Below are 18,101 nucleotides of genomic sequence, written 5' to 3'. Positions count from 1 at the left end.
GTAAAATCATTCATTCTGTTGAATCTACAGGTTTTTCTACATAGCTCTTTTGTTCATTTAACGAAATAAACCACATCTTTCAAATGTTGTCCAAGCATATGCAGCTGTACAAGAACTTTGCTTAAATAAAATACTGAAACTGGTAACATATTGAATGATGTATCCAGCCCTACCTGTGATCAAATATACAGGTAGGGCTGTATTTAAAGTAGGGATAGGTCAGGATTTTCGATTTTTCGAATAGTTATAAAAAATCGACTACTTTATGCGACAATCGTTCTATCTTAAAAATAAATATATTTTCCCTTGTTTTAACCGTCGCAGGCACCGGTAGTAACGTTACTGCCGGTATAACGTTCAGTTCGGCTCTTTTCTGTCAGCGCAGGTTTGTGTGTGTGTGTGTGTGTGTGTGTGTGTGTGTGTGTGTGTGTGTGTGCAAGCTCGTAGTTTCAGCAGGTAGATCAGCTGTTCGAGCAGCGAAACATATCGTCATTCAATCCCGACAGAAACAAAATAAAAATCACCAAAACCGTCTTGGTTTGTCTTTCCACCGGCCTCTTCCTCTGTTACAACAATATGGTTGAAATAAACTCTTAATCCATAGCGTTAGATGGGAAAATGTGCCGACCTTACATGCCGTTTTCCCCCACTGTGTCTCTCTCTCCCCGCGGAGCAGCTGCTCCGGGTGTCAGGGGTTGGGGGGGTATGCGGCGATTTTAAAAAAATCATCGACTAGTTCCCAGTGATTATGGAATAGTACTTTTGCTTGGAATGCACATCCCTAATTTAAAGGTGCCCTGTGAATTTATGTATACATTCATATTTCTCACCGAAACTCATCGTGTGTAACAACGGGGCTTAACAAAAGTGTTGCATTTCCTTGCTCATTAAACATTTGCAGACCTGATCTGTTTCTATCTTTGTCTGTTAGATAGCAGTGTTCCTATTCTTTCTCTTTGTTGGCTCATTTCTACATTGTTTTGTGACTGACTTCCACAATCAGTGGACTAGCTTGAAACCATCAGCAGGATTATGATATGTATCATGTGACTGTCATGCTTGTGCATCCATATGCACGAGCAGAAGATAAATACAGAACAGTTACTTGCACATCAGAATATGGCTTCATAGCAAAACAGACCTTTAAAATGTCACGCTGTGCAAGATGCTGTGAACTCAGCGATCAATGAAGGGAACAGGGAACTGTAAACTATGTCTCTAAATATAATGTTCTTCATTGATTGGCCCTGCTAATGTAAGGCCTGCCTTTGTTGATTGTACCGCGCCTGTCAGTATGGTTTATTGTGTCCCATAACGTTTGAACCCTTTCCTAATGTGTACTGAGTGAACCACAACAGCCAGCAGTATCAGTGAGGTATCCATCCTAACAGAGAGCACAACTGATTGAAGTGAGCAGAACCGCAAGATTTAGAGTCAGATGAAGCTTTAAAGGTGCTGCTGAAAACAAAACAGTGTACACGTCTACAGGAAATGTTCATAATATGTATAATAATTGTACAAATGGGAAACACTGTAAGTTTAATGGTAGTCTGTGTGACGGGTACTGCTCCTAACCCTGTGCTGTTTTGCTGTTGCTGTCGTATCTTCCAGAGATGAGCAGTGAGTTGCCAGGGACAGTGGCGATGCCGGGGGCAGTCGGAGGCGGTCAGGTGAGGATGGGAGGAACCGTGCCAGGCCGCGGGGGCAAGAGGAGATCAGGAGGGTGAGTACCTTCACCGCTGACCTGCTGCGCAAATTAACCACTACAAATACATTTTCTGAGAATAAAGTCAGAAGATTACGAGAACAAAAGTCGTAATATTACGAGAATAAAGTCATAATATTATAAAGTTGTAATTTTACGTGTTATTTTCTATTTTTCTCGTAAAGTTGTGACTTAATTCTCGTAATATTACAACTTTTTTTTCTCGTAAAGTTGTGACTTTATTTTTTCGTAATATTCTGACTTTTCTGTAAATCTCAGATGTTTTTTCCCTCAATGTGGCCCTAATACTCCGTCGTACATTTACACTTGGGCCCTCACTGCATTAGACTTATATACTATATACTTAGACTATAAACTGTGTTACCTTCATCACAATGCTCAAATGTTTTGCGGCTCCAGACAGATTTCTTTATTTATTTTTTTCCCTAAAATGGCTCTTTTGATAGTAAAGGTTGCCGCCCCCTGACCTAGATAATAGCTGGAGAGCATCATACTTCCTTTTGGACTAGGGATGTCACGAGAATCAAGTTGATACCAAAAAAACATGAAAACGTAACTACTCGTTTTTCCACAATACCGCAGGTACCGTCAGGGCTCGAGACTAACGTCGCCATATTGACGCATCCAGGGGACGCACCCTCCTTATTAGCTCCCCGATAATGCTACATTACTTACAACAAGTCCGTGTTGTAATTGGCAGGACGAGAGCTAGTTAACATTAGCAGTTAGCTCCGTGCAGGACTGAGCTGCTTACCGGCTACTAACAGCTAACGTTAACTAGCTCTCCGATTTCAACACAGGAGGCGCCATTAATTTACAGTATGATGCGTTCAGGCTCTATTCAGTAAAGATGAGTATTGGGCTAACGTTGTGTTCAAAAGTAAAATGTAGTTTTTAGAGAGAAACTTGAATAAATCCAGTTGTTTGAAGGAGTATATCGAATAATAAAATAGATAATAGAGAGGGAATTATGACCTGTTTAACTTCCTAACAAAAAAACATATACAAACGGTAATAAAGGAGTGTATGTTGAAGTAGGCTACATGGAATTTATTGTTTTACTTTTGTTTTTGACCTTAGCATCAAGTTGATATAGAGAATCATTGAATTTCACTGGTATTGGTATCGATTACTAATTTCTGGTATCGTGACATGTCGATTTTGGACTTGATCTATTTTTCCATGAAGCTACAAACACATATTCCAATGTAAAGTATGCTGTGTCTGATTAGTTAATGCTATGAGCTTGTCTTCGGTGCAATTCAATGTGTGCCTAAAGATGTCACATTGAGATCATTGTGACCTAGTGGTATTTAAAGGGGAACTACACCCATTTTCAAAACTCATCCATGTTATTCCTATGGTCTAGAACAGTCCAAAAAATATTAGTGAACATGAACAACTCTCTCGCAAATCCCCAAATCAGAGTGCTAAAACTCAAATGTGTGATGTCATCAAGTATAAAGTGTGGAATAATGAATTGGGAAAGATGTTCTATCTAGATGACACTGAGAACACCCAGGGGAATGTTCTGAGTATATTCAGAGTATTTTCAGATAGAATAAAGCTCATTTGGGTAAATATAAATAATATAAAAGAAAACAATCTGTGGGTTCACAAAATCAGTCTCCCATTCATTGTACATGGAGCAGCTCCAGGCTTTACACTTGATGACATCACAAGTTTGAGACCGACTTCTCTGGTTGCTGGCTTTGAGAGAGAGTAGCTCATGTTCACACGTTAATTTAATTGTATAGGCCATGGAAATAACATACTAGAATTCTTAATTTAGGTGGTGTTCCCCTTTAAGGGACTGTTTGTAACTTCTTACACGTATAAATCATTCCGGGTCGGTGTCCCATGCGCGCTCGCGTGTGGCTACGCTGTTCAGACTCAGACTCCAACACAAACTACAGTGAAGCACCAAAATCTCTTGGTTGTATCTAGTGAAGCCCGTCTGTTAAACAGTGTTGGCCGCGGTCGGAGGACGCGGGGGAGACCGTAGCTTTGGTCTCCAGAACCGGAGTCTCTGCTGTACTCTGATCCTCTGATCTGCTTGCCTTCACTCACACACCGCGCTCGTTCTCGCTCTTTCGCTCCACTCTCACGTGCATGCGCGCACACTCCACACTGCAGAAGAGTTAGTTTAGCTCTGAGAATATCTAGTGAATGGACGTTTGTGCAGAAATAACTGCTGCAGCTCCTCCAGACCAACAGAGGTTTCCCGTGTCTTGTGAAGTGACGGGGCTCGGCAGAGAGAAACGTTATCGTCTCCGACCAAAACTCCGGTGTCTCCCCTGTTCCCTCCGGCCGCGGTCGGGAGGCTGAGGCAGGAAAAGCCAACACTAGGATCAGCATTGATTCATGGAGAGACCTTCGTCTGGTCAGCTAACATTACTGCCAAGCAGCTGAAAAATAGAGTGATATTGTGGTTTTAGCTGACGTGTGTCTCCTCACTGTTTTGAGCGATGCTCGTTCATGTCTATGTAGAGCGAGCACAAGCGCGAGCAACAGGACGCTGACTTTCGTTGACTTAACGGCCACAGGTGTCGCTGTTAACAAGACATTCTGATTCTAACAAACAGTCCCTTTAAAGGCCTTTACACACCAGGGGAGTGATGAATAAACTTGCCTGTGAATATTCTGAGCTGTCTCTGTCAAGGTTGAAAGGAGTAATAATGTTTGCCGTCTTGGTTCGGACTACGGAGCCTCCGTGTTGCTGTTTCATAAATATAGACGCAACTCACCTTGTTCCGGCTTTTCGTCACATAATATTTTTGTTCTGTGTGAAAGTATTCATGCCAAAACGCTCCCCGATGAAGGTTTCAGTTTCCACATCTGGTCATTCTCTGATTGGGGTCTTAAACAGTGTGTATTCTGGAAAGGCCTCATATTATTTGCTTGCTTCATCCTGTTGTGACTAAAATATTTGGCAATGAAAACATCCCTTTGCTATGCTTGATGTAACAGCTAACCTGGCTTTTCAGAAGGTTCCACATTGTAGTTCTTGCAAATGAGCCTTCTAGCAGCTTTGTTAGAAAACGAGCATCCTGGTGCAGGTTATTCATTAACCACCTTGTAGTGTTCTTTATTCAGCAATCACACACTGTTTAATGGGGTACCAGTGTTTCTGTTTATTTAGTTCTTCACGCATGGTACTAGGGGACAAAAATAGCCTCTTAGGAACCATACCATTATATAGCATGGAACCGGAGAGTCTCTGGTTTAAATCTGAGAGTTTTCATGTTATGCTCCTCTTTTTTTCCCCTCCTCTTTCATTTTGCTGTCTGGCATCAACTATCCAATACATGTACAATTCTGTACAAAAGTATAAAAAGCAGTTAATTATTAAACAGTATTAAAACAGTTAGGTGACATGCACAGAGTGTCAAACAAAGCAGGAACTGTCTCTCACTATTTCTCTGTCCTTTCTGTTCAGTCCAAGCTCCATTGTAGGGGTGTAACGGTCCACAGAAGACACGGTTCAGTTCATATCCCGGTTTAGGAGTCAGGGTGCGGTGCATGGTCATTACAGCGAGAAACCCCCCCACCCTGAATGCATAAAGATCCGTTTGTTTTCATTTATTTACAGTAGTGCATGTGTCAAAGACAGACAATGTCCTCCTGCTGAGGACTGAGGGAGCATTTTGCCTACTGGCGACTTTGTTAAACTATTTTCATTATAAAAACCGATACCACTTTACGGCGGCGGGATGTTAATCTCTCGTCACCATCTTTCGGGTCCTCACGCTCCACCTCCCTGACGGTGCGGGCGAGACGGGCCGGTGGTGTGCCCGACCCCACTGGGCCGGGATCCCACCTCAGCTGGCGCGCGCCGGCCCTCACTTTCATTGACGCAGTTGGGATCGACAGTCGCACCGGGAGCAGGGGGCCCCTTCCCTCCCTGACGGGGAGAGAGGGCGCAGCGAGCCCTTTGTCCACGGTGCAACTTGTGGCGTGTTTGTTGGCGTTGTGAGAAATGGCGGAAACATGGAAGTTCATTTTTCGGTGCATAATAAGTTAATATATTGTAATTTTAGTCGTGTATGTTTTTTCTCCGTAATTTTATAATATGTCTGAGGAAAATGTAGATATTCCCAACGGCCTCATCTTTTTCCTCTGTCAGTATGCCTTTGCATTTACTGCATTATGTTATCTACTTGCTAGCTTGCTCAATTGTTAGCCTCTGTGGCTTCTAGACGCCAACAGTAACGTTAATATTCCTGTTGCTTAGCAGCAGTGTTCTGACAACATCAACAACATCAACAACAACAACAACAACAACAATGGAGGAGAAATGAACACACAGACTGGCGAGTCTGTCCGCTCCACCTATACGTGCTTCAGCCTTCCCTTCATCCAGAGCAAGTACTCTTCATTGTGCTAACATTTTTACTTCTGCAGATATCCCGTATCATAGCAACCAGACACAACCAGACACAACCAAAGTGTCATTGCCTATCATGTTGTGCATATAACAATAAACAAGTATTTATTTTGTTTTAAGACTGTCATCTTTATCATTTAAAAAGCAACAGTATATATAATCTTTAATGCCTAATTATAAAACATATCTATATAACGCTAAATTAAATAATACAAAAAATAAAAAAAGGGAGCAAAACCCTACCGTACCGTAGTCCGTATACGGTGAAGAAGAAACAAGGCATGATGTGCCGGTTAATGACAACGGATAGCCTGCTCTCTCATCATGCCCGTAGTGGGGACCAGCATGTGGTGAGCTTTGCAGCAGATGGTTTTCTGGTCGGCGTCTGACTTTCTTAGGAGCTCCTCTTATTTTGGTTAGGCTGGGTCTCAGAAAGTTTGCACATGTTGTTTCCTCTCCATGATAGTAAAACAACTGTTCGCCCCAGCTCCGCTCAGGCTCCCACATGCAAGGAATATAAAGTGTCGTAAAATTACAGAAATATTGCCTTAACACAGTTTTGATTAGTGTGACCCCCGTACGGTGAAAGTTTGGTACAAATACATAAACCGTTGCAGCCCTACTACATTCTGATACAGCAGACAATACCATTTTTCCCCATAGTGTCCAGCTGTTTAGAGTCTCATACATCTTGTACTATTATGGGATATTCTTACATTGATCAACCTAGCGTTAAGTTAATCTTTTGCATCTTAGTGCACATTTCGACTGGAAAAAAAATCTATGAATTACATAGTTTAGACCCCATATGTGACAACGTGTTTGTGACTGTGATTTACAATGACGGGGCTTTCTTTGTAGTTTTGTTTTGCAGAACTACGCAGATACCAAAGAGTAAAAAAATGAAACAAAGCTTCATCAACAATCTAAAATGTGCCTTCAAATCATACTTTTCTTTAAATTGACCAGTTCCTAACAAGTCATGATGTGCACTAGAAAAGGAAACAAAAAATCTAAATAGGAACTCTTCTAGTTCCTGAACAGTTTAGTTCATTTCCACATCATTAACTTTTACAATGTACTAAGCAATGTGCTTGGTGTATTAACCGCTTTTTTTCCACTGCCTCTATGATAATTAGCCAAACCTCAGCTGATGTTATATACACTTACAAATGTCATCCGTTGTATGTATGACTAATAGAGTTGTAAAGGTCTCTGTGTCGTTGTGGAGATTAGGCCTGGAGGCTTCTTTAAGATTCACAAACTACATCAAGTCTATCGGGGATTTCATTCTGTTCTGTCCTATTGGCCGGGTACTTTGTTAAGGTGCCACATTGTGCAGGCAAAGGGCCAGGCTCCAACCGTATGCAGTGTGATACTTGCCAGTCCACACATAGTTTTGGACAATCACAGAACATCTGGATCAACATTAGGGATGTCACGGTACCAGAAATCTAGTAGTCGATACCAATACCAGTGAATTTACACGATTCTCCATACCAATTCGCTACCACGGTAAAAAAAAACAATAAATCCCATGTTATTCAACACACACTCCTTTATTAAAACATTTCAACATTACAAAAAACAGAGGCATGTAGCCTTTAAGTAATAAATAAAAAGAAACGTCTATTAACATTGTAAAACAGAACAGTGGCATGAAGCCTTCAAGTATTTAAAACAAACCATATTGTCTGGATGTCTGTCTCTGAGGTGCTAAATTGGAAGAAAAGTACGACGGCACCGTTACCGCACCGCATATTGTTTTTTACGAATCCATTATTACTCCTTGTAAATCCGCCTCGAACGCAAAGTACTTCCATACCCGACTCTTCTATTTGTTTTCTCAGCGAGTTGAGGCGGAGGTAGCGCTGCAGCTGCTGCCATCTTTCACGTCTCGTGTTGTTTTTTTCCGTGCTGTTACGGCGTTCTTCTTCTTCCTTCACTTCACGGCAGATGAGAACACTTGTAAGCGTATACTGCTCCCATTAGATCCGGAAGAATCGCATCTCCAGTACCTCCGCTCCGGTACCAAATGACCATTACAGGCAGCGTTCGGTACCTTCGGTACCGAAGAAAACAAGTACCGTCAAATTTTTAATTTTGGTACCGAGTTGGTACCGAAGTATCAGTTCTCGTGACATCCTTAATCAACATGGCAGGTAGCTTGCAACAAATGATTCTCCAGGTTATTAAAGAATGTTCTGGTCAGATGGACAAAAAAACGTTGTTCATCCTGACTGCAACTAACGCTTACTTTCAATATCAATAATATTATAATAATTGATGAATTGTTTGGTCTATTAATTATAAACAAACATGACATATTCCCCTGTCTTGTTTTGTCTGACCAACAGTCCACAGTTTACACTGTAAATGTAAATATTCAGCATTTCTGCATCATAATAGAGTTAAACAATGAACCACTTATTAAAATAGTTGCCAATTCATTTTCTGATGATTGACTTATCAGTTAATTGACTAATCGTGCAGCTCTAATCTTGACAGTATTTTTTCCTGCCATCTAGCTAGAGGGGTAGCACATCCTAACGCTCTATGGTTTTTAGGAGTGATAAAATCAGTGGGGATGTTTAGGGGATCATCCGCTCATCTTCCGCTCTTCTAATCAAATAATCATGCTGATACAACTGTTTCTGTCAATGGAAAAAGAAAGGGTAAAAAAGCAACTGTCTGTTTGGACGAAGAGCTTTCAGGAAATGATCTCAGAACTCTATTAGTAATGGAACTCCATTTGACATGTGAATGGCATTTTCAGGTTCTTCATCATTGTGGAAAGAGTATGAGTTCAGTACCTTGTACATCTAATCCTCAGGGGCCAAAGTAATGCTTTTAACCCATGCCCAGGCATTAGGACTACATAAACATGAATAAATAATACACAACTGGATCCAGGCAATATGCCAAATAAACATGGCACATGGAGGTAACATGGACTGTTCTTGTCTCTGTCACTGTTGCCTTATTTATTATGCTGAGTGTGTGTGTGTGTGTGTGTGTGTGTGTGTGTGTGTGTGTGTGTGTGTGTGTGTGTGTGTAGATGAGCCAGGATGTAGTTGAGTAAGAGGATCCCAACAACAGACACACAATAATCCTCTCCATTGCCCCTTCATACAGCCACTGTTGCTGCCATGGTGCATAAAGTCATCAGGTAGATGATGCATACGAACTGAGCAGTGACAGGGCAGCCTAAGTGGAGGTGGAGGGTTTGGGGGGGGTTATGTTCAGAGTTTCAGATTGAAATCGTCTATAAAATGCACCTTTCACTCCGCTTGGAAATAGCGTCCCCGTTCTTGTAGAACCTCTTGTGGACCTGGGTGACAGAACTGTAATAGGTTCTCTTCTTTTGTTTTCCTCGCCAAAATGTAGCGTAAATTTGGAGCGTTATTTAGCCTTGGTACCAATGGATTCTTTAGATTCTCTAGTTTCATATGATACCAGTATCTTCTCTCTCACTCCAGCTTTAAAACTGAACCCAATACAACCTAAAAATCGCAAGTTGCGTTAATGCGTTAAAGAAATTAGCGGCATTAAAACAAATATGCATTATTATCGCGTTAACTTTGACAGCCCTTTACACAAGAAGTCATTTCCTGCCAGCATTCCTCTCTGACCTTATTTACAGCAGCATTGTTGCTATTTACTGTAATAATTGTTTTAATATTCTTCATAGTCGGAGGTAGACGCCCGCTATCAGTCCATTTAGTAGAAGAAGAGTTGGTAGAAGACTCAAATGACACCAAACGGCCCTTTTATGGGAACGCGCACAGAGCCCGATGAAGAAAATAGTCTTATCTTAAGGCTTTGTCGAGCCAGCTGACACAAATAAAGCCGGCTCTGTTGAACCGGCCTCGTAGTACACCCCCTCAGGTTACAGTTGGCGTTCTCCAGTAAGCTGGTTTCTTAACATGCTTTCCATCATCCAGGTGGGGGACTCAGGAAACCTGATTTGGCCAGCTAGATTTCTCCAGGAGAACTCTGATTTCTCTGCCATGCATACAGTGTTGTGGAACCAGGTTTCTAAACGGCTTTTGACTTTCATGCATATGGTAAAAACTGCAGAAAATCATGGCAAAATCATTTGGTGATTCAGTGATGAGCATAATCTAATAATGTTTGAAATATATATAAATTTTGAAATCACAGTCATAATATTATTATATAATTTAAGTAGTAGTTTTATGTGTTATTTTCTTTTTTTCTCGTAAAGTTATGACTTTATTTTCGGAATGTTACGACTTTTTTTCTGATAATATTGTGAATTTATTCTGTAAATCTCAGATTTTTTTCCCCTCAATGTGGCCCTAATACTCCATAGTACATTTGCTCTTTGGCCCTCACTGCATTAGACTTATATACTATATACTTAGACTATAAACTGTGTTACCTTCATCACAATTCTCAAATGTTTTGTGGCTCCAAACAGATTTTCTTTTTTTTTCTTTGCCTAAAATATTTTTGATAGTAAAGGTTGCTGACCCCTGGTAAAGGGTAATTGAGCTGAATATGGGTACATGACAAAATATACCGAGACAATATATAATGTTTGTCTACAATCAGAGGGTTCACCATACTGTTTGTACTGTGGTGCATATCTGTGGATGTGTTAGTTATCAGCAACACTGCTGATCAATGAGCGTGACTGATTCATAGTCGTGTCAGATTTCTATGTGATTGTTGCATCAATATTTAGGTGTATATTTGCAGGATTAGCCAAAAACAGACACACTAGTATGTGGTTATTTTACCCACTAACAATGTCTCAATTGATTTACCATAAAATGTATCATGTCATGATATACATGTGCTATAGAATTATACATTCTCCACAGAACAACAGATCCTCCCATTTGTTTGCCGGTGAGTTTTTATTGTGAGGCGGCAGCAGCAGGAGATAGTAACACGACTAGCTGTAGTTTTCATCAGCAATAAATCAACACAGAAAATACAGCTCAGGTACAGCTGTAGGAGAGTGATCAGTAAACAGTGAGGTTGATATATGCAAGCATGAACAGTAATGTAGAGGTGAAACTAAACTCCAAAGTCCCAACAGTAATGCTGTCAAGCAGGACCACATCAACGCTGGTCAGTGCAGTTGACTCCTGCTGCGAGGTTGCAGTACAAACCCATCTATTTACAGCTCGATGTGCCGCGGGACAACAGCGACAGGCTATACTGTACTATATAGAAGAATGCCTTAAGAAGTGGGTCGCTCTGTTCTAGATGTCTTGGAAGTCAACATAATGTGATAAAAGACATGTCCAACAGTTGAAACATGGACCTGAAATGGTTGTTACACTAAACAAAATCCTGTTCTTAAATAATTGGAACTAAAATACCTGTATTGTTCCCAGACAGGGAAACTGAAGTGTCACTGCAGCAAAAGGAAGTACAACAACAGATGCATAGTGTGATAGGTGTATGTTGTTCTAGTAAACAAGAATAATGAGTCTTTCAACGAGACAGAAGTAGTCAAATAAAGTGAGGATAATGGTTTAGTCTTATGACGCATTCACTCCAAGTGCAAAGTGAACGCTTTGTGGCGCGAACACGTGAAATTTGTGTCATTCGCCTATTTGCGCAAGATGAAATTTTTCATACATCGAGAAATTTCTGTGACGCTGTGTTGCGAAAGCCCATTAACGATGAGATTGTTAGCATAGCCTGGCACTGATTCCATTCAAAACTCCAATCAGAAAACGTGCATTTTAAAAGTTGTTTTCTTGTCGTCTTGCAGACAGACTTCATAATGTATGAATTCAGACTTTTTACAAATCAACATCATTATGTAGTTATTTCGGCATCATTCAGATCCGCTTATTGCATGGGGGTGGGGAGGTGATGAGATATCGTGTTGAGACGAAAGCATCAGCTCTGTAGTGATGAGCCGTCCACCCCTGGCCAGACAAACACGTTGATCTATTGGTTTATTTGTCAGCAGACACAACTTTATCACTTTGCAGCTGCAGAACCAAATGAGGATTTGTTGCTTTAAACTGATGTCTACAGTTGTTTAGAGTTAGTGCTGTGGATATATACATATTATTTACCAGAAAACACTGGGGGTTTAGTCACGAGAGATCCCTAAGTCTAAAAGAAGTGTTTTTTCTGTGGTTGTTTCCCAGAATGGACTTCGACGACGAAGACGGAGAGGGTCCTAGCAAATTTTCAAGGTGAGAACACGGAAAGCAGAAAGCAAAGGTCCTGCCTGAAATGTTTTAGAACTAGTTCACAAAGATAACACAGTTCCTGTTCCAGGGTATCTGCAGGTATGAACATATTAAAGTTGTTGGATCTCATTTTTTTTACTGCACCCAATTCAAAAATGGGTTTGTAGTACAGTATGCATGGCAACCTGGAACATCTTTGGTTTTAAATTGATTGTAGCATAATGTCAGGTGGTATTAAAGCTCTATGCGAACCCTGCAGATACCCTGCAGTATGTTGGTAACATTGACTGTTGCATGGACACCTCATGACTTTTTTTTTCCTTCCATCAAAATATACAGTGCTGTGCTCTGTATTCCTTTTTTTTTTAAAGAGGGACTTTCTCTGTCACTGCATCTCAACCGTCAGCCCACATTTAATTGATCTCAACGTGTTTGCCTTTTTTCTTCTCCTCATATTGTGTGGTGTGTAAGTATGTAGGATGTACATTACAGTAAGTGCTTCATTTCTGAGCTGACAACTCAGCAGTGGATTTGTTTCTGCTAAGTTGAGTGGTGACAGTGAGCTGGAGGAGGAGGAGGAGGAGGAGCTGCTCTCTGCTGAACACAGGAGGAACTGCACTCTTGATAATGGACAGTAGCATTACATGGAGGATTTTATTTGGCCACAGGAAAAGCTCCATATTCACACTGTGAAAGGGTTTGCCCACTGTACATACACTTTGTACATATGTTATTCCCGTCAAGTAGATCATTCAATGCTGTCTCCCGTAGTTCTCTCTGCTTCTCAGTATGTGACTGCCAGTGATGCACAGCTGCACAGAGACTAGAGGGAAGAGTTGACCCAATCCAGTGTTAGGGGGGGAAGGGGTTGTATTGCACTATTTAGGCTGTAATATCAGCAAAATATGAAGACTGAGGGACAAGTTCAGACTCACACAAGAGTCTTCCATACACTGACAGAGTGAAAACTCAGGCTGTAAATCAACAGAGATTTCAGTTTCTTTCCATTCTAACTGGATCAGTGGAGTTCATGCTACACTGTGGGCTACTCTTGTTAAAGTTAGGAGTGACTCCATCCTTTTTCAACTAGTGTTCCTGTATTCTAATGGTCAGGTTAAAGGAAAATAGAGTTTTTCTTTTCAGTCTGGGTCTCATTTTTACTTTTACTATTGGCTGAACCTCAGATCTCATTGTGATTAAATCCAGACACCAGAAGTTTTTACTAATTAGGTATACAGTTGCTTATGAGACTAAAATCTATAGTCTGGTAGGGAAGCAGCTATCAGACAGGTTTAACCCAAATGTCCATTATACTATTATCGTCCATAAGCACAAGATTTAAAGTGGTGACTCTTTATGGAGAAACTCAGTTTTACAGATCTGTCGATTAAATCAACTTAATCGATTAAGTCGACCAAGAATAGAATATATTTGGTTGAGGACAGCCCTAGTTGCCTTACTTATGTTGTAAAACTGAGTGCAGTGATGTCATCTCGTCCAGAGAAGTCAGCAGTTAAGTTTGGGAGATAATGTAACCCAATTTGAAAGAAGGCCTCAACCCAGAGTGTAAGAAACACCTGGTTTTGTAAGCCGTCCTCACTCAGAGTAGACCAGAATGCACCAGCTCCACCAGCTTGTTTTCTTCAGTTTTGTCCATGTTCTTATCATCACTCTTTGAACCATCTACTCTCATGCATTAATATGTGACAATCATTGCATGTGAGGAATATGGCTAGTGAGTGTGCTACATGATGCTATTTACCTGTATTGCGTACATGGTGTTACATGCCGCGTCCTCTCTTCTCTGTAGGTATGATGATGATGATCAGGTTCCTGGTGGGGATAAGGATAAGTTCGCCAGGTAGGCCTAGCCAGCTGGGGCCACAGAGGATTTTCCATTGACTCAGGGCTCAACAGACTGTACAACCTGCACACTAAACACCTGCTCTCATCCAAAGACAGTGAAATACTAACAACTGGTGCCAAAACATATCAGGATAGGGTTTGTATACCAGTATACAGCATTAGGTCAATATTGGTATATTCTCAGTCATTTATTAGCCTGTTAGTGTTGACCATCCATGTGATGGTTCTTATCAGACCACAATTAGTGTTTTTTGTCACTATGGTTTATATCAGATGTCTGGCCACAGAAACCACTGTGGGGGGGGGGTAGTTTACTCAGTAGGGCTGGGTCAGGGGTCAGCAACCTGCTGCTCCAGAGCCACATGCAGCTCTCCTTGTGGATTTTTAGAAAGTTTTTCTTAGTTTTTTTTGTTTACATTTTCAATTTTATTTATCATTGTTGTAGGTCTATGGTACGACGGTATGACGGAGTATTAGGGCCACATTGAGGGGAAAAAAATAAATCGGAGATTTCAAGAATAAAGTCATAGGTTTATGAGAAAAAAAGTCATAATATTACGAGAATAAAGTCATAATATCATAAAGTAGTAATTTTACGTGTTATTTAATTTATTTCTCGTAATGTTACGATGAAATTCTGACTTTATTCTGGAAATCTCAAATTTTTTTCCCTCGATGTGGCCCTAATACTCCGTAGTCCATCTGCTCTTTGGCCCTCACTGCATTAGACTTATATACTATATACTTAGACTATAAACTGTGTTACCTTCATCACAATGATCAAATGTTTTGGGGCTCCAGACAGATTTGTTTTTTTGTTTTTTTTGGTTCTTTTGATAGTAAAGGTTGCTGACCCCTGGTCTAGTAGAAACCCAAAATACAAGTATGAACCTGAAAATGAGCATGATATGTCCCATTTAAAGCCCCCTATTGGACACAAAGTGGATGATGCAGTCCCAAAAGAAAGAACGATGATGTATATTATTATTTCCGGCAAAAAATTTGTGTCAATAAAGACTGAAAATACCACTTGAAGCATCGCCATCTAAGAAAACATGTCGAGTAAAAACACCCAGTGTCAAACACCAGCAATTAGACACACCCCCTGAACAAACAATGAGGCACTCAGTGGAAAAGCCCAACAACAAACCGCAACAATTACTATCTGCTTTTTTTGGCATTGCACCCTATGGGCAATACATAAATCAATAAATATACACATTAGACATGCTGTTTCACTATTTAGATGGTAAAATACATGGTGCCGAAGTGTACGTTAAAAAATGAGGGATTCAAATTTATTTGACCCATATATTGACGGAGATACACAGATTTTCTCTAAAATTGTTTTTATATATAGATCGATTTTCTGTTTGCCGCTCAAACAATTCTTGATACTAATTAGATTATTTTTTGGCATGAAAATTGCCCAAAATATTAGATATTGGGACAAAAAGAGTATTGGCTTCAACCTCAGTGAAAAGTGTCAATTGTATATTAATGGGTCTGAAGGGGATTTTGTGTCAGACTGAGACAAACAGGTGCGACAGAGTACAGTAGGAACCTCTAAAAGCTTGTGTGTCCCTCCTGTTGTCTGAAGGAAATTCCTCTCAATCAAAGTCTAATTTCTCATTAAAGACCTGGCTGACCTGCGGTGTTATAAGCAGGTATAAGCAAGCAAGTAAAGGCGTAGTGAAAAGTCTGGAGAGTACTGTATTGGAGATATACGTCAGGATCAGATGCATCATAGCTGTTGATTATTTGTTCAAGTAAGCCTGGCTAGGGGTTCCCAGTCTGTACTTTGCACAGCCTAACTGCTCTCTCTCTGTTTTAGAGAGAACCACAGTGAGATTGAGCGGCGTCGGCGCAACAAAATGACCCAATACATCACCGAGCTGTCGGACATGGTGCCTACCTGCAGCGCCCTGGCCCGGAAACCCGACAAGCTGACGATCCTGCGTATGGCTGTCTCCCATATGAAATCCATGAGGGGCACTGGCAACACGTCTACCGATGGGGCCTATAAGCCCTCCTTTCTCACTGAACAGGTACTGTAACTGTCACAGACCGTCACAAAGGACATACACATTTAAAACATATTCAACGTCCTTATCTTATTTTTTATAAAATACTTTAATATTAAAGTTAAAAACTAATTTATACGAATGGATCTACACAAAACAATAGTGGGAATACTCAGTTTGGAGGGGCCATCTGGAGAGAAAGATGAACATTTAATGTCAAATCAGAAAGAAAACTGGGACTTGAATGACATACACAATACAAGATTCAAGATTTAAGATGTTTATTGTCACACCGGTTATACAAGTACAATCACGTGAAATACTATTTGCTGGGAAGCTCCATTAAGAAAACGGTAAGTTAAGTCGCAAAAAATAAAATAAAATAAAAATAAAAATAATAATAATAAATGACACAACAATAACAAAATAAATTTACAGTAATAGAATAAAAAAAAAAATAAAAAAAATTGTATTTACAAATAATATAAAGTACAATAATAAAGGAAATACTTTGTATATGGTAAATATAGAAGCATGTATATATATATATATATATATATATATATGGGAGCAGTAGTGGTTGCATTCTATAAAAATATTGCACAGGCATTTTTTTATATTGCACATATTGGGAGAATTGTTACCTAGATTTTTCAAACCAAGATATTATGTGTTACATGCACAACTGATCATCTTCAAGACCCTGATCCTAACGGTGTGCATGAATCCAAATTTGAAGCATCCCTTTAGAACTCTAAGAAGTTCATGTTCACACTGGGTTTCTTCTATAGATTAAAGTCATGTTTCTCTCCATCCTCATGTCAACGTCTGCTTACAGGCCTATTCCTGTCTCAACTAAACTATGCTGATACCATTTACACAGTTGCTTGTCCCACTAATTTGGCCCACTACTTGACCCACTTTATCATGCTGCTTTGGGATATATTTCAAACTTCAGGCTACAGGACTCATCACTGCACATTGCACAATGTGGTCGGACGGTCTTTACTTGCTATGAGCAGGATTTAGCACTGGTATATTTTAATGTACAAGGCCATTCTAGGCATGTGCTAGGGATGCTCAGTTTGGAAACGTTTTTTAACGGATAACCGACCCTCGTTAACCGATTATTAACCGTTAACTGACAAGATTTGTGCCTCGCATGCAGCGGTGTACCAGCTGCAGGAGCACAACAGATATTGGTTGACGGGAGTCCCCAGTTCACCGTCCGGGAGCGTTAACTTAGCAGCTACGATGCTGCGTGTAGTGTCGCGGACATGCAGCCACTTTCCCAGTAAAAGTCTCCACCGCACATTTAGTTTAGTTTAGCAGGTTGTCAGCTGTGTGTCTGCCCGGCATAACTTTAGCGAGTGTCCAACAAACAGTGTGTGTGTTTGTGCTACGTTAGCAGCTCTAGCATTGCCGGAGGCTTCGTGCTCGCCGCCGCACACGTAGTCTGAGTAACTTTAGTGAGTTTCCAACAGACCGTGTGTGTGTGTTGGTGGTGAGTGTGAGGTTGTTGGTGGTGTTCTAGCTGTGATCGTAGGTGTAGCAGTGTGTGGACAGTTTATTTGTCGGTGAATAAATGCTATGAAACTACAACTCCTCCGCTCCACTCAAGAGAGCTGGAGCTGTTCTTTTAATACATCCATGGAGAGACCGGAGCCGACTTCCTGTATCCTGCAACTCCGGCTCCGCCTCTTAAGGTGGGCTGTTAAGGTGGACCAGCTTTGCTCCTTAAAGAGACCAGCTGCTCCTCTGAGCCGCTCAGCTTTTGAATTAATTATCAACATCTCTTTTAACCGTTTTAACAGATAGCGTTTATCGGTTAAAATGCTTAATGTTGGTTAACCGTTAAACGGTTAATTATGGACATCCCTAGCATGTACTGATGCTCTAAGTTTGTACTT

At 40.6% G+C, this 18,101-nt stretch overlaps 1 protein-coding gene across 4 annotated transcripts in view; it reads left to right on the top strand.

Annotated features, from left to right (window-relative positions):
* Nucleotides 1–18,101, top strand: part of arnt2 (aryl-hydrocarbon receptor nuclear translocator 2) — a 105,352-nt gene that overhangs the window by 11,971 nt on the left and 75,280 nt on the right. The window contains exons 2-5 of one of the 4 annotated variants that reach the window (XM_074624647.1): nucleotides 1,612–1,723; nucleotides 12,257–12,304; nucleotides 14,112–14,162; nucleotides 16,014–16,215. In XM_074624647.1, the coding sequence (XP_074480748.1) occupies nucleotides 1,612–1,723; nucleotides 12,257–12,304; nucleotides 14,112–14,162; nucleotides 16,014–16,215 (413 nt within the window). Of the gene's footprint in view, nucleotides 1–1,611; nucleotides 1,724–12,256; nucleotides 12,305–14,111; nucleotides 14,163–16,001; nucleotides 16,216–18,101 lie in introns of all 4 variants that reach the window. The other 3 variants (XM_074624638.1, XM_074624662.1, XM_074624654.1) reach the window with 3 other exon arrangements.

The sequence above is a fragment of the Sebastes fasciatus genome, chromosome 2 (assembly GCF_043250625.1).
Source record: "Sebastes fasciatus isolate fSebFas1 chromosome 2, fSebFas1.pri, whole genome shotgun sequence".
Classification (NCBI taxonomy): Eukaryota; Metazoa; Chordata; class Actinopteri; order Perciformes; family Sebastidae; genus Sebastes; species Sebastes fasciatus.
Note: the sequence above shows the minus strand (reverse complement) of the source record. Positions and strands in the feature narration are given on the sequence as shown.